This window comes from Cibotium barometz, chromosome 63, assembly GCF_041138505.1.
Source record: "Cibotium barometz isolate CiBa-2024 chromosome 63, ASM4113850v1, whole genome shotgun sequence".
NCBI classification, from domain to species: Eukaryota; Viridiplantae; Streptophyta; class Polypodiopsida; order Cyatheales; family Cibotiaceae; genus Cibotium; species Cibotium barometz.
Window position 1 is genome coordinate 20,859,665 of NC_141108.1, and position 15,743 is coordinate 20,875,407.

Sequence of the window (15,743 nt, forward strand, 5' to 3'; positions counted from 1 at the left end):
GAGACGGTTCCGCTGAGGCCATGGTATGCACGTGCTTACAAATAGAGAACGGATTACCTTCAAAAGCGAACTCCAATTGAAGCGTCGTAGAAGAAGTCCTCTTGCATGCACGGAAATCGAGAAGAAATCACCACTTGAGTCGTCAATCAACACATGCATGCAAAAAAGTGTGTTGCATGTAGCATGTCGTTGAAGATCCGTCCACCAAAAACTTCCAAACTTGGAGCATAGAAAACTCCTCTCACAAATTGAAAGAAGGAAAGTTGAAGGTGAAAAGGTCACTTTCCTTGTAGTTTGTGTCACTTTCCTTGTAGTTTGTGTCCTCCCTTGAAAGAATAAGTAGAGCTCTTTTGAAGAGAAGAACAACACAAGTGAAAAGGTGAAGTGGCTAGCACACTTGCCTTGGAGCTTGAGGTTGTGGGTTCAAAACCCCACTCCTTGGATGGTGAAGCCTCCCCCTTGTGCCACTCAAGTAAGCGAGAATTCTCGCGCGCTCGCCAACGGCGCGCCAACGATCGCTCACCGATCGCCTTCGAGGACTGCCGGTCTGCCTTGGTCGCCGCCTTAGGCGTCCGCTGTGGTGGCCGTACGGACGACGGGTAGGTGGCGGTACGGGCGGCGGCGCTCGTTTCTTTTGCTGCAGCGTTGAGCTCTTTTTTCTCGTGCAGGTCACGCCGGTCGCCGCTAGCTCTGATACCAGTGTAACGCCTCCGCTGCGGCTGCGTCTTCCTCAAGCCGCCATAGCCTCGGCGTGGAGAAGAAGAGAGGGTGGAAGTCGGTTCACCTCCCAACCATATAATGACGAGTTAGGGTTTCTCGTTGGGTTTTATAGCAAAACCCTGGCCTGTGTCCACACCTCCTAGCCCGGCCGCCCATCTTACTTAAGAGCCGTGCTAACTTAAATGTGTACACACATGGACCAAACCCTAACGCCCATTAACCCCTGAACCCCGCTAGCACTAATAATACTCTCGAGACTCCGAAAGCTATTAACTTATGCTAGGGTTCGACTTCCGTAGGACCATAGTCCTGACACCCACTGATTAGCATAGCCTGGGCGTTTGTAAGGTGGTTGAGGGAGTTGAAGCTAAGGCGGCGTTTGTCGAAGAGCGAAGCTGGTGTTGAAGCGGAAAAGCTCAAGGGCAGAGCCTATGGTGGCGAAGGTGGTGATCCCTGGGCAGCAGATTTTGGCAACGCCGACCGTGATGGCATGCCAGTCAAAGCAAGAGCTGGAGAACATCTGAGGTGAGGTGAGTCGTCTCTTCTGGATGAGCTTCACTGTGAGCGAGCTGCAAGATGCATCCCTCATACCCAATGTCATTGTGTACGGCGCCTCATCCAGGCATGGTGTCAGTGGTGAAGGTATTGGAGCGTGCATGTGAGTCTAGAGCAAACCGATCAAGGGCAATTGAAGCTGGGGCAATAACTGCGCTCGTGAATGTGCTTAAAAGATGTCAAAGGGCCTCTACAGAGAGTGTGCTTGCCACGATGGAACTCCTCTGTAACACGGTGGAAGGCAAAGATGCAGCCTCTAGGCTTCCTGGCTTCTTTCCAGCTTTGATTGAGAGAATGGTAGGGGTCTCCCCCCTCAGCACAGAGCATGCTGTTGCTTGTATTTTAGAAGTTTGCTCTTTGAATGGAACAGAGACACTACGTTCAGCTCTGGAGGCCGGTATTTATCCACAGTTGCTTCTGGTCTTGCAAAGTGATGGCACTTCCCGAGCTAAGTGCAAGGCCCAAGAGCTACTCAAGCGACTTCATAACGTTTTCGGCCACTGCAATGCATAGTACATCGATGCATTTTTTTCAGGTTCCAAATCTGTTAGGCTAGTTTGTTTGACCAATCTCAGCAGACTGGCCAAGAGGTCGTTTACCATTGTATATAGCTGTAGAGCTAATCTAAGGGTTGGTCAAGCATAGGAATTCTAAGGTGTGAAGGATTGTATGTGAGTTCTCGGTCGTGCAAATTGCACGTTGGTAATGGATTTGGTGCTAGCTTTTGATAGTTTTTGCTTAGTATAATCTCCTGTAATGAAGGACACTTGAATGTAATCCCAAGTGTTGTTCTTGCAAGTGGAAGTTGGATAACAAGAGAGATGCTTTTTGCTTTCATTTTGAAGGCTTTATTTGGCCCAGGGCATTTATGCTGCTTGCTTGGTGACATCTCCATGGCAAAGCTTGTTAACTGACGACTTACATTCACCTTATGGGCGTGGTTGCTATCATGCTTTTCACCAGTATAATGAGCTACCAAGTGTATGTAGTTACAGGGTCTGCACTGTGCAATTCATACTTAGGCCATCATGTGGCTAACCTTTTCTTGGTAGGCTGACCATTTTGTTGCTGTGTCTGGTGCAAATTTTCATGGAACTTGACCATTAGGGATGCAAAGCACCTTCCCCTCTATATGAATTCTTGTCATTGAGGCCTTCTTGTCCCATTTTGCTAGAGCTTCAGTAGTTAGATAAGTTGGTCTCCCAGATGTTGTGTATAGTCTGTGAGCCCTGAAGACTTAACGAGCTTTATACAGAGAGTGCTTGTCCTGTGGAGATCTTTGCAAGATTGGGGTTATGGTGTAATTGACATACATTCATAACCTAGGGCCATGTCAGATGCATCCAGGCTGAAGCTGTGACCACTTTCAGGGGGTTTCCGGTTGCTTGTTCACACTTAGTGGGGATGTCGTAGTATCTAGTCCATACGATGTATAATGGAGTTGATAGTTATATAGTCTTGTGGGTTGACTACCATGAGTATATAACATGCACGTTTGTAAAAGGTGAATTTGGGCATGTTCTTGGATTTATCTAGGTATATATATATATAACATCGCTGCACGGTAGTTCTCATGAAATGGGACCTACCTTAGTGGTAGGTCGCCAACCTTTCAATCCAAGGGTCTGGATTCTAAGCATAGATTTCTGCCGTATGTTTGAAATAAAGGCTAGAAGGTTTTTGCTGCATTTCCCTTTTGCAGAGCCAGTCCCAATCCACCATGTGAAGGCCTGAGGTTTTCCTCTGGACATGTGACCTTAGCCAAATCTGGCTTCTCGATTTGGTTGGTAATCTACGTGAATTTTTGTCAGGCCCTTGTATTGCTCCATGGCTTCTTCTTTGGCTTAAATTGAACCACTCTTTATACCCACATTACTGGAGTTTGTGGCACTTTGTTCTCGGTGAGCTTATGGCAAAGATCTTGTTACAAGGGGTGTGCTTTTTAGGCAATTCTCTTGGTTCATTGTTTTGACACCCGACGTGTGAGCACAGGTCATTTGCTTGGGTCTTTGTGATTTAAGTAGTTGTACTGGGACAAAGTTGGAATCTTGAGTGTTTGCTATTGAAATAGTTTAGGTTGCTAGCCAACAATATTTTGATGTGTGTATTTCTCTCCCTTCACCATGACTATGGCATGAACTACATATCATTCTAAAAATCTCATTGTATTTAATTAATAGAATCTAACACACATGAACTACATATCATTCTAAAAATCTCATTGTATTTAACTTATTATCTTTAAATTACATGTATATATTTTCTTTTTATATAGTCAACAAAACAAACATGTTAGTGAGTGTGCTAAGGTTCTTGACTAGCGTGTTTCTTCTTTTGAAACAATGTTGGTGTTATACTAGCTACAATCAATGTACTCTTTCAATCCTCTTCACTCTCATAGATCCTCTACTTCTCTTATAATTCAATCTTAATACAATCTTGGGGAAACCATCACTCCATCCCAATTCATTTGCACTACCTTCGTTTCTCTTACACACTGCAACACACGAACAAAATACGGCTCAAGACGCACAATAATTGGTTGAAGACTGAGATGCAAAAAGCCATTGAAGCATTGGAGAGTTCATTACATAAATTCAAAAGGCTACTTTGAAGCTTTCTCGTCAAGCCTTTTCTGCATTGACACTTTGGTTTTCTTAGCAGGGGTCTTGAAGGGGTGAGCCAATTGGTGACTCTTCGATGATGTTGATTTCTTCTTGTTGCCCTTCTCAAAGAATGGTTTTGCTGGCTTCAAGGAGTTGCCAAATCCATCTTCCAAGACTTGAAAATTAGCTTGTGTTTTTGTTCACTCATCCATTCTTGCCTTCATTGTCTTCACATGGCCCAATGTTCTCCTCAATCCATTGCAAGCCTCCTCAATCAAAGCCTGGTCCTGTCCTACAAAACAAGACAACTCTTGCCACAAGCATTGAAGTGTCTTCACATTTCCCAATTGCTCAAGTACTTCACTACATACATTGTTCCCCCCTAATGCGGTAACATCATCACCATTTGGTTCAAGCACATCAATAGTAGAAACATGTGAGTGAAGATCGACAGTAGACCTAGAAGCATCTCTCCATGCTTCATACATATGTTGGCAATGCTCCATAAGTGAAGCATGTGAAGCACCCCGCAACAACATCACCTTAATTTGGTGCTTACAAATATTTCCAAGCTCTGTCCATGCACATGTACAACATGCCCATTGGCAATCGGAATTGTAGACTGTGTAAAATGAAGCTTTTGTGTGCATGCTCTCCACTATAGCAACACCACCAACCTGGAATGAGACATTTGCATCTGGTATTTGAAGTGCTCTCTCATAAGAATTCTCCACTACTCTTTCAATAGCGTTGTTTCTTATAAAACCATTGTCCTTCAACTGCTGAACATACCAATAATATGGCAAGCATGATGATGTTAACTTGTATAAGAGCCAATCCACCCGCCTCGAACTCATCCTTTTGGAAGAGCCCAAAAACTTATATTTGAGCTGCCCATTATATGACTCTATTGCTCCATTAGTGTCTTGTCCTGAATGTGGAAGCAATCGGGAAGCACGCACCCACATTTCTGCACATAAAACAAATGAAGTTAGAAGAGCAAGAAATGAAGTACGAACAAAAAGGAGAGCAAGTGTGCATTATTTTACCTATAAGAAGAGTATTATAAAGTTTAAAATTCAACCTTATCTAGTTTAGCCTCCCAATAGGTTTTAAAATACTCAATAAAACTCCCCTCATCTCTAAAGTTGGAGTAGAAGGTAGAGATCATAGCCTTTGCATCCTCTTTGATTATATGGTCTGTAGAATTTGCTGACCCTTGCATGTTCATGATATTTCCCAAAGACCAAAACATAGAAGCTCTTTTGGGCCATTCCTTCACCTTCTTAATAAGGTGTCGGAGCCAACAACGTTTGACATGCCACAAGCATAGAAAAATGGGTTGATTGAACACCACCCTACGAAAAACAGAAAGGACACGTCACATAGAACTCAAACACACGGTTCTCATTAGTTTGCACTCAACACATATGAACATATGGTCCTAACCTGAGCGCATTAATCTCCGTTTCGGCATCATCAACCATAAAGGCTCCGGGCTCCCATGGTTTATGAAAGTCAAGCATATTATCTCTAAACTTACTTAACCAAGTGCAAGTACACTCAAATGTAGCTGAAGATGTAAGCACCCAAGCAACGGGCACACCATTGCGATGACCATAAAAAACAAGGATTGTATACAAATGAAACTGTTCATGTGTTTTAAAGGAAAGTGAGAATGTGAACAAGAAGGGAAAAATGAACATTTATTATAACTTAATGGAATGTGAACAAGAGTAAAAATGGTAATTCATTACACCACATACCTTATATTTGTTTGTGCCAAAGGTAGCATCCATCGCAAGAAGGTTCCCATTTCCGAACTTCTTGCACATCTCCCTTTGCCATGGTGATTGTATTCCAAGGATAAATTCCTTGGAATGTTCCACATCTTGCTCCTGGTAGATAAAGGTGCTTGATTGATTCTCATGACACCATCTCTTGGTGCTTTCCGCATCCTCTGTGTGTAGCTGGTACTGATCAATAGCCAACTTGCTAGATATATTCATGATGTCACGAATAGACAAAAAGTCATCCCTAACCATAGTAATTGTAGGGTCATGACTTTGGCTTGAATGCAATGCTTGGACATGCATTTCCAACACTTGATGTGGAGAGAAACCACGATATAACATGCTTGAAACCCATAGTTTCTTTTGCATTGAGATCCATGGAGAGAACTTCAAAGAGGGTTCAACAAATCTTATACCATGACAAACCTCATCATTTGCATTTGTGTGGTATGGATGTATATAAGAGATTATGGCCACCCCTGGATCTTGTGCGAGCCTCTTGACACTAAAATGACATTTACATCCACGCTTTCGCTTGTCCTTTGTGATGGGAGGACGCCTTTTCTTACGTGGCTTCTTTGCATTTGGCTGTGGCAACTCTTTCATTTCACTACGCTCCTCCATCTCACCATCTTCACGATTCGACTCGTCACCACTATTCTCCTCCACCTCAACATCATCTTCGCTACTAATGTCCTTGCATTCATTGAGCTGGGTAGTTTCGACATCTTTGCCATCCGCAATGTTAGATTGCATTGGTGCTTTAGTGCCAGCAGGACCAAAACCACACCAAAAGCTAAACAAAACAAAGAAGTAACGATAAACATTTAATTGTATGTGTGTGTGTGATGATTAATGAATGGATTAGACAAACTAAAACAAAAACACACTTACACTATCTTCTCAATCCATGATTCATGTGCAATCTTTGTAAGATTGGAGGCATCTCGGTGATGGTGGCTATATTTTTTGAAAGAAGTCGGAAACTTTGCATTGTCGGCTTCTCCTTTTACAAAATCGGCAACACGGTTCCAAGGGATGTTAGCTTCGCGTACAAATTTGTATTTTGAACGATTGTCATATGAGTGCACCCAACACAATGCTGTCGAATCGAAGATACCGATGGGGGGCATTTGAGAACTCATGGCATTCTCTAAGCTTCAGTTTTGGAGAGACATGATTAACCCTTTTAAAAACCTGAACCTGCTGAACCAAAGGTAGTGCAAAGAGTGACACTATCAAAGAAACAAAATGGTGAAGTAGAAAGAAAAAACCGTCATATGCAATCGTATATGTATGCCAGCAATGATATTTCACACCAATGGCAAGTAGACGGGAACTAGAACTCTGAGCATGTAGAGTCCATCACAATGGAGGAAAACATGCACAATCAAATAGCCCAAGATGGGAAAGGAAGATATAACAATTAAGTAAGGAAGAGTGGGAGAAAAAGAGAAAAGAAATCAAAGTAAAAATAGAAGGTGGAAGCAAGAGCCCAAAAATTATCCATCTCATTATAAGAGAAGTAATAGAGACTTCAAGTCTTAATCAATACTTCCTCATAAAACCTTAAGGTGCAAGTGAAGACTTAATGAGCATTTCCTGTCCATGACAGGCTAGGGCTCAGCCTTTTCGTTCTCCAACCTTTCCTATAGATTCCAATATCTACCTTCTGTGAGCAATGAAAACCCATGAGCCTTTCACCATAACTCTCAAAATATATTCTTCAAAGACATTTGTGTTAATGGTAACTCACCTCACCTCAGATGTTCTCCAGCTCTTGCTTTGACTGGCATGCCATCACGGCCGGCGTTGCCAAAATCTGCTGCCCAGGGATCACCACCTTCGCCACCATAGGCTCTGCCCTTGAGCTTTTCCCCTTCAACACCAGCTTCGCTCTTCGACAAACGCCGCCTTAGCTTAAACTCCCTCAACCACCTTACAAACACCCAGGCTATGCTAATCAGTGGGGATGCATCTTGTAGTTGGCTCACAGTGAAGCTCATCCAGAAGAGACGACTCCACAGCTGGCTATCGAGAAGTGGCAGGGCGAGGGCGGCGGCATTGATGAATTGGCGCTGCGTGGCAGACGCTGAGCGCGGTTGAAAAACTGTTTGCCAGCGTGGCGGTTCTGAAAAACTGTTTGCCAGCGTGGCGGTTCGCCGGCTGTTGACCGCCAGCGTGGCGGATATGCCACGCAGGCGCCACATCGGCAACCACACCGATATGTAGTGTGAGCCAAGAAAGAGGAACTCCTGATTTTTAGGTAGAAGAGTAACACAGGCGACTCTCTAGGCTTTGGCGGGGCAGGAGTGAAGAGAGAGAATAGAATTTATTGGTTGTTCACAGTAGTAAAGGAGAAGAGAAAGAGATAGTCTCTTGGCTGTCACGATAGTAAAGGAGAAGAGAGAGAATAGAATTTATTGGTTGTTCACAGGAGTAAAGGAGAAGAGAAAGAGATAGTCTCTTGGCTGTCACGATAGTAAAGGAGAAGAGAGAGAATAGGCGACTTCATGAAGAGCATACTGGCTGTAGCAAAAGAGTCTTCTTGTGTGCGTGCCAACCAGGCCAACCAACAGCGAAGAAAAGCTTGTGTGTGCTGTGCCCCGACTTGAAGCTAAGGGGAAAGAAGCGTTTCCTTCTCTCCCGATTTGAAGCGATGGAGATGGGATGGTTCCCCCCTCCACGTGCATGGCAGGGGGAGGGACATGGCACCCTCCCTCAACCTTACGGATAACAAGATCAATTATATTTATATACATATGTAAATCTTGCTGATGGACGCAAAACACAAAAGGCCACGATTCATTTTATATAAGAGACTCTTTTAATATTTTTTAGTCCCGCCTTTATTATTAAAGTGTCCACCCCGGTTTTTAAAGTGTGTGAATCCTACACTTTATAAACTGCAAGGTTCTAAGCTTTAACATTAAAACCAAGGTTTAGATTACATTCCATTGGCGAGCATCCCCGGCCCATGGACGAGCAAGCAGGTAGTCAACACAAAGACAAGTCACACAAAAACACTTTCAGACATGCAAACATGTGTGCACCTGCAAACTTGCTATGGTCAAATCTCCCGTTCATGGAGCCTGTAGAGCACTGGCATTTCTGGGCACAATCCTGGCCATCGAAAAGCGCAATACTGGGATCCCGAGCACTCGGATCCTCGAGCTGGTCTCAATATGTAAGGCACAAAAGGTGCCTGGCCTTTTGTAAAGAGACACGAGAAGTATCTCGACCTTAGTACAGGCGACATGAAAGGTGCTTGGCCACCCGTACCTTGATAGCTGGGAATGACCACTTGGGTGGTCAAATGGTGACAACCCCCCGACCCCGAGCATCATGACCCTCCGCTCGACAGATGAAGATCTAGGATGTCCTTCGGCATTATGACAAACTCCCATCACAATAGACAGATGTCCTCTCAGCCATTCGTGTTGTATTGGCCGAGGATGGCATTATCATCAACAACTGACCATGACTAGACTCCCTCCCCCTTAAAGACAGATGCTGATACACAATACATACATAGGTGTATACATATGATAACTATTTGTTCCCTTAAATTAGTTTCTTTCTTTTCCATGGCTCAGTATATCCATGGCATTATTGTACCACTTTTGGCCTCATACACCCTTAAGTCTTTTGTAGACCTTAATATTACTTTCTTTTCTCTCTCTCTCTCTTTTTCATTTTGTTGGGATGACAGAGGATACCCCACGCAGGTACACTGATTTGTCTCATAGGCCGAGTTCGGTCTTTTGGAAGACATTAATAAAATCAATCTTTCTTTCTTTCTTTCTTTCTTTGTGCAAGGTACAAAAAAATCCATGAATTACACAACCATTTTAGAGATGAGGACTTTTGGACATGCTGCAAATTTGAATTGTCCATTTATTTGCTCATATTGAAGTTTTGAACACCATGGTCTCAAGTCAGTAATGCACTTCTCAATGCATTGATTATTGTTTAATTATGAAAGTACAAGTCCTTTATCCTTTAAGCACCCAGTCAGCCAGGACTGATAGTAATGGGGCTATGGCTTTGCTCTCTTTGATTTATATGTATTTTGACATGTCCAGTACAAACCCATAGAGACTCTCCGTCAATTCCTAACCTTCTCAATTTCCTTGAGGTTTTCTTCTCAATGCTGGGTGCAAGAGAATCAAGCAAAGACTCACAAGTCGATCAAGGACCTGCAAACGTCAAGTACCAATATGTCACACTTCCTTTTCAACCATGTTCTCTTTCTGTGATCCAAAACTAACAAGTAAAGAAGTTGAGACCTTCTCAAAGCCAGCTGTCCCCCCATAGTAAGGATCTGGAACCTCCATCTCTTCGTACCTTGTGCAGTATTCGCACATCAGCTTCACCTGGCAAATAGAGCACTCCAAACAGAAGCTTAATAGCAGACATTTGGGAGCAGATTCAATGATGAGTCTTATATGTGCATGGAAATGCATTTTTTGTGAACTAACCTTTTGTTCTGAATTGGGAGGGAGAGCTTGCTTTGTGTTCCACTGCTTATGTGCCTTCAAGATATCCTCTGTTTCAAAGGAGAGTTTCAAGATATGGTTCACATAGGTAGCAGCCAGGTGCGTTGCATATTAGAGGCCAAAACTACTGATCATGCAAAATGACTTGAATGCCACTTGAAGTCCTTCCCTCAATAATGAAAAGAATTCCTCAAAGGGAAAAAAAAACCCTAGAATGTGGATGACATGCGTGTCCAACAGGGTTGAACAATGAAGATGATTAAAGATAAAAACAGACACATCAAAGCTTGTGACTTGAGCACCACCAACATGCCAAGCAGCAGAAGAGTAGCAAGTTCAGAAAGATTCAAGAAAAATGAAAGGTTCAGGCAGATCGAGCTGCAGCTAATCTGAAACTTCTTACACTGTAAAACTCTAGGCTCCTCCCCTCTCAACCCCCCCAAAAAAGGATCCTTCTACGTTAAAAAGCGACATCTGGAAAGACCAGAAAACAACCCTCCTAAAGAGACAATAACTGAAAAGAAGAGGGAACTTCCTCCATGGCTGGACGCTCTTGGAGGTTGACTATGTCTAAGACGGAGGGAGCGGAAAGCCATACTGGGGGGCAATAGTGCGAAACGATGCCACCCTTGCTGCCGAAAAAAACAGGCCGAGCCTTCAGTTGCAGGTGCAAGAGAAGAGCAAATCACCTCTCCTGCAAGGCCCAAAAGCTGCTCTGAATGCACTCCCAATGGCCAGGAGTGTGGATCAGGTCAGTCCACCTGACCTCTGCTGGGGATGTTGCTGTGCCCTCGATGGTCTCAAGGAAGCATGCTACTCAGATCTGCCATGCCACAATGCTGTTGATAAACACCCTACAAGAGTCAAGGGTCAGGGTAAGTCATCGGGAGCCAAGGGCAAGCAGAAACCTGGTGTCCTCCGGGCTCCCATGACAGATATCTCATAGTGAGATGGATGAGAGCACCAAGCCTATGCCATCCTCCTCGTAGTGGATGGCCCAACCCACCATCACTGTGCCCTGGGTGATGAAGTGGCTGTCACAGTGGTTCACGATGAACAGGCACAAGATGCTGCACCAGACCTTCTGGGAGACTGGGCAGTTCCAAAGGCAGTGGCACTGAGAATCCCTGTGGGCTCCATGATGACAGCAGCACAACGGTCGGCCTATGGTGGCGAGCCACGACCACCTCTATGACCAGTGAGCCATAGAAAGAGGGAGATCTTGCTAGGGTGAAAACTGGCCCATAGGCATTTCTAGAAGGATGTCACAATGGGGGTTGGCATGCCATATGTCCATCAACAATGCTACTGGGCATGGGGAACAATGGCGCTCACAAAGCTGGCTGCGTCGCTGAAGAAAGCACTAGTATTGGACCCGCGCGTTGTTGCGGCCGACAGGTAGAGTTCTAGAAAAAATAAACTCAGTTTCTCCAATTTAGGTCATGTTTTAAGTAAACACAATACATTATTTCAAGTGACTTTATATATACATATCTCAAAATAACATCCATGTCTCGTAGATTTATGGCGAAAACAAAAATATCATAGTAATGTAGCATACGAAGATGCAAAAAAGGACCAATATTACATATTCTCAAAATGCACCACAAAATACGTATTCTCAGTCAGTAATGTCAGAATCAACAAATTGAATTCTTCTCTTGTGAGAAGGATCATTCAATTGTCTCCTCATCACAATACGCTCTCTATTGTAAAGCGGTGATCCATCCCGCACATGCTCTACTATCGATGAATGCAAAGGACATGCACAAACGAAACAATGATAAATCAAATCTGCACATAACGACACATCGATAAATCAAATCTGCACATAACGACACATCGATTAATAAAATCTCAAAAAAATCTTATAATAGAAAAACATAATCAAAATTACCTCGTACAATAGAACATCGAGTGGATGGTACATGAGGAGCTCTAGTATAAAACGTATAACGAATACCAATGGTCATGATGGATGTAAGAAACAACCACTCATCGGGTACTGAATACCCCTCAAATGATGCAAAGCATCTGTCCATCTCTCTCCAAAACAAATAGACACCCCACTCCTCATCAGGAACACCAATCCCGTACATCTCGATGCCTTCGTCGACAACTCTTACCATAAACGTATCAATGTCATGTAATATCCTAAAATCAAAGCATAACAAATAGGTTATACAATTATTTATATATAGGTTCAAAAAATATTCATACAATGCCTAACAATTACACTTATACTTACCCATCCCTATAAGCATCAATCATAATCCCTGCTACGTGACCTGCAGTAATAGGAGCTGACCATAGCGGTGGCTCTGTATACAGATAGACATTAGTATAGAATGTCATGTTCCATACTTTGTAATCAAGAAAAGTTAAGCAAATATAGAGAAAAACTCACGTACTATCCTCGACAAAGGCATGTCCAATGTAAAGGTAATCTTAGACATGTCTGTCAAAACATAAACAACAAAAATAGGTACTTTTACCATGGACAAATATGTATAAAAAAAGAAATCATAACAAAATTAATCAAATTGCAGAACTTAAATAAGAAACCTGACTTATCACTCTGAAGTCATCAAGATCTCCTTATAAACAATATTGTTTGTTGTAGGTGTATAACTTTGAAGATCATCAAATGAACACTCCACATTAGCGTTATCCTCAAGTAACACCTTCACAGCATGAGGAGACCGTGCTCGTGACAACGCGACATACAGTTGTCCATGAGTAAACACTGGAGTCACCAAATATAACCCCAAGACATTTAGGGTTTGGCCTTGTGATTTGTTTATTGACATGCCAATGCCAACCGCACGGGAAACTGTCTCCTCCTCATGGTGAATGGTAGTTGGGCCTCGCTGCATATAAAGGTAATCCGTGGAAGAAATACTCTTTCACCAACTTTAGTACCAGTGATGATTTCAGTCTCCAAGACTTTAGAGTGAAAGGCCTTACATATCATCCGCGTACCATTACAGGGTCCACGTCTTGGATCCAAGTTACGGAGCAAAATAACAGGAGCTTCTAACTTTAAAACCAAGCAGTGAGGTGGATATCCGCCCCGAAGGTCGATTGTGTTCAAAAATTCTGTGGAATATAGGAATGAATTTTCATCATTTTCAAGAATTGAATCTGCACTGAAATATTGCTTAGGCTCACCAGGCATTGCATCCAAAGCTGTCTTATTCACAATATCCACTTGACTGTTTATCGGAGCAAGAATAGCACGCTCACTAAAGTATGAAGCATATGTTGTAGTGATAGCCAATTCAGAGTATACCCAATGTACCAAGTCTTTAAGACTCGATCTTTGCAAGACCATATTACTTGGTAGTGTCACCATCGTATTATCATTGCTACAATCCACTCCATTCCCAATATTCATGACCCACTGTTTAAACTCATTGCATCCATTAGTATTGCTTGATTGAATACGCATATTTCCAGCTAACTTTAGAACTTTGATAGAGTTCCATAGAAAGGAACGACACAATGCTGCATTAACAATATCCTCACGTCTTTCCTTTATAATAACAGGCAAGATTTGTCTAAAATCTCCTCCCATTAATACAACCTTTCCACCAAATGGCTTATCTGAGAATAATACATCTTGTAAGCTCCTATCCAATGCTTCAAAAGCATAACGATGAATCATTGGAGCCTCATCCCAAATAATGAGCTTACAAACTCTCAAAACCTCAGCAAGTTGTCCATGTACAGGGATTTTGCAAGTTGAAGAATTGTTTAGCTCCAGAGGTATCTTGAATCTAGAATGTGCCGTACGTCCATTCGCCAAGAGTAGAGAAGCAATACCTGACGATGCAGTGGCCAAAGTAACATACCCTTGTCCACGTACTCGCGCAAGCAAGCAATTATACAAATAGGTCTTGCCCGATCCCCCCGGACCATCCAGGAAAAAAATGTCACCTGTATCTGTCGCAATTGCATGCATTACAGCATCGAAAGCAACACGCTGGCTATCTGTTAATGTTGACTCCATAGCACTTGACAGGTTATATTGTTCCACAGTATCAAAAGATCTCTCTTCCAAAAGCAATGTATTTTCACCCAAGACTTCCAAATCAGTTCTGTTTAGTTCAGGCATTCCTTCAAAATTTGCCAATGTCCGTCTCTGAGCACGAAGAATTTCTTCCAAATGTAGTAGTGCATGAGTTTCAGCTAATTGTTCAATACCAATAAACTGACCCCTGCTTCTCGATAACTGGTATAGAAAATCTTCTATCATTTCTTCTCGAAATCTCTTCCACAATATTCATGGACATGAAGGCTCACAAAATAGCAATATGGTACCAAAAAGACATCTCAATTGCAAGGCATTTTGCATAGATGATGCTTCCTCCATACATGCAACCCATTCAGAATCATCTTCCAGTATCCCTCTGGCAATGCAAGCTGCCTTGAAAGAAGGATAGATGTGACCATTGAGCGAACGCAAATCTTCAAATGACTTAGATCCTTTACATATTGTAAGAAGTAGGCGAACATAGTATGCCTCACCTGCCAAAGGAGCTACAAAGTACATGCGCCCTATAGTGTTTCCAATCTTTCTTTTGGTCCATTTCTTCAACCTGGAGTTCCAAACCCATTGTTGAGGGAAATCACTATACAATGTATTGTTTGCTTCAGGATGTTGTTGATTACAGGTAAACCATTCAGTCATAGTAGTCTTGCCTACATTTTCCCTCTGAAAAACATCTGCAATATTATCATCATCTCTGAAGATAACATTATGACCCCCATCTAAGTGTACCTGCAACCGTTGCACATCAGGCTTCTCATTGTGTAAATCATACTCAAAGAGTCTCCAACATGCCTCTGATGCAGAGACGTAACGTGCATCCAAATACCTCTGAATCTCATCGACTACGCAAGCAGCATTAACATCCCCACCTTGTACAGTGCTAAATCTTATTGTTGCTCTGTCATGCCCCTTGTATATGTACTTGTAAAGATATTTCACTGCTGCTATTGTTGAGCATATTTCCACATTTACATGAGCATTATATGTGATTGAAAGATAAGGGTTATATGGCACAACCCATCTATTATCAACATTACACTTTTTCAATGCCAGAGTTCTTCCATCATTTCGACGCATATACACGGGGTAACCACTCTCATCCACAGTAGTCTCTTGTGCAAAAGCTTATGGATAGTTCCTTGTGCATTTCCCTTTATCCATACAAATTGCACTTGGATTGAATGGCCCACAGGGCCCATGGATATTGCAATGCAACATGACATCATGCATAGCAGGAAACATTTGCTTGTCAGGCAATTCGGCACATACTAATCTGTCATAGTCTTGGAGAGTCTTAGGTTTATGGGCACTATCCAAGATCAATAACGTGTGTGAATGAGGCAATCCTCTTTTTTGGAACTCAATGACACTCACATATCCAATCACCTTATCAAAGAGCTCCTTCTTCACGATATTTTTCATCATATCTGAATGTTTTTGGTGAAATACTCTAGTAGTCAAATCAGGCCGGTCACATGCACTTTGCCCCGGGAGTAAAGCATCTAATACCTCTGGC

At 42.7% G+C, this 15,743-nt stretch overlaps 3 protein-coding genes across 4 annotated transcripts in view; 1 reads left to right on the forward strand and 2 right to left on the reverse strand.

Moving 5' to 3' along the window:
* Nucleotides 1–1,344: 1,344 nt before the first annotated feature.
* Nucleotides 1,345–1,788, forward strand: LOC147603824 (U-box domain-containing protein 25-like). The gene has a single exon (XM_086796329.1). The coding sequence runs from the start codon at nucleotides 1,345–1,347 to the stop codon at nucleotides 1,786–1,788; it is 444 nt and encodes a 147-aa protein (XP_086652455.1).
* A 3,000-nt stretch (nucleotides 1,789–4,788) lies between these two features.
* LOC147603825 (uncharacterized) lies at nucleotides 4,789–6,819 on the reverse strand. Its single transcript, XM_086796330.1, has 7 exons — nucleotides 6,569–6,819; nucleotides 6,196–6,470; nucleotides 6,004–6,061; nucleotides 5,648–5,918; nucleotides 5,331–5,530; nucleotides 4,966–5,239; nucleotides 4,789–4,851 (listed from the first exon to the last, which is right to left on the reverse strand). The coding sequence occupies exons 1-7, from the start codon at nucleotides 6,817–6,819 to the stop codon at nucleotides 4,789–4,791; spliced, it is 1,392 nt and encodes a 463-aa protein (XP_086652456.1).
* Nucleotides 6,820–9,606: 2,787 nt separating this feature from the next.
* The window catches only part of LOC147603826 (uncharacterized), a 22,295-nt gene continuing 16,158 nt past the window's right edge, over nucleotides 9,607–15,743 (reverse strand). Inside the window, exons 2-4 of one of the 2 annotated variants that reach the window (XM_086796298.1) lie at nucleotides 10,156–10,223; nucleotides 9,964–10,050; nucleotides 9,607–9,873 (exon numbers count right to left, since the gene is read on the reverse strand). In XM_086796298.1, the coding sequence (XP_086652424.1) occupies nucleotides 9,799–9,873; nucleotides 9,964–10,050; nucleotides 10,156–10,223 (230 nt within the window). In that variant the 3' untranslated portion in view covers nucleotides 9,607–9,798. Of the gene's footprint in view, nucleotides 9,874–9,963; nucleotides 10,224–15,743 lie in introns of both variants that reach the window. The other variant, XM_086796297.1, reaches the window with a different exon arrangement.

What these genes read in the sequence shown, in the direction of transcription:
- LOC147603824 (XM_086796329.1), top strand. Translation starts at nt 1,345, where the DNA reads ATGGTGTCAGTGGTGAAGGTATTGGAGCGTGCATGTGAGTCTAGAGCA.
- LOC147603825 (XM_086796330.1), bottom strand. Translation starts at nt 6,819, where the DNA reads ATGAGTTCTCAAATGCCCCCCATCGGTATCTTCGATTCGACAGCATTG. An exon ending in TTCAAGCATGTTATATCGTG is followed by an intron (nt 5,919 to 6,003) that starts GTTTCTCTCCAC and finishes TACTATGGTTAG; the next exon opens with GGATGACTTTTTGTCTATTC. An exon ending in ACGGAGATTAATGCGCTCAG is followed by an intron (nt 5,240 to 5,330) that starts GTTAGGACCATA and finishes TGTTTTTCGTAG; the next exon opens with GGTGGTGTTCAATCAACCCA.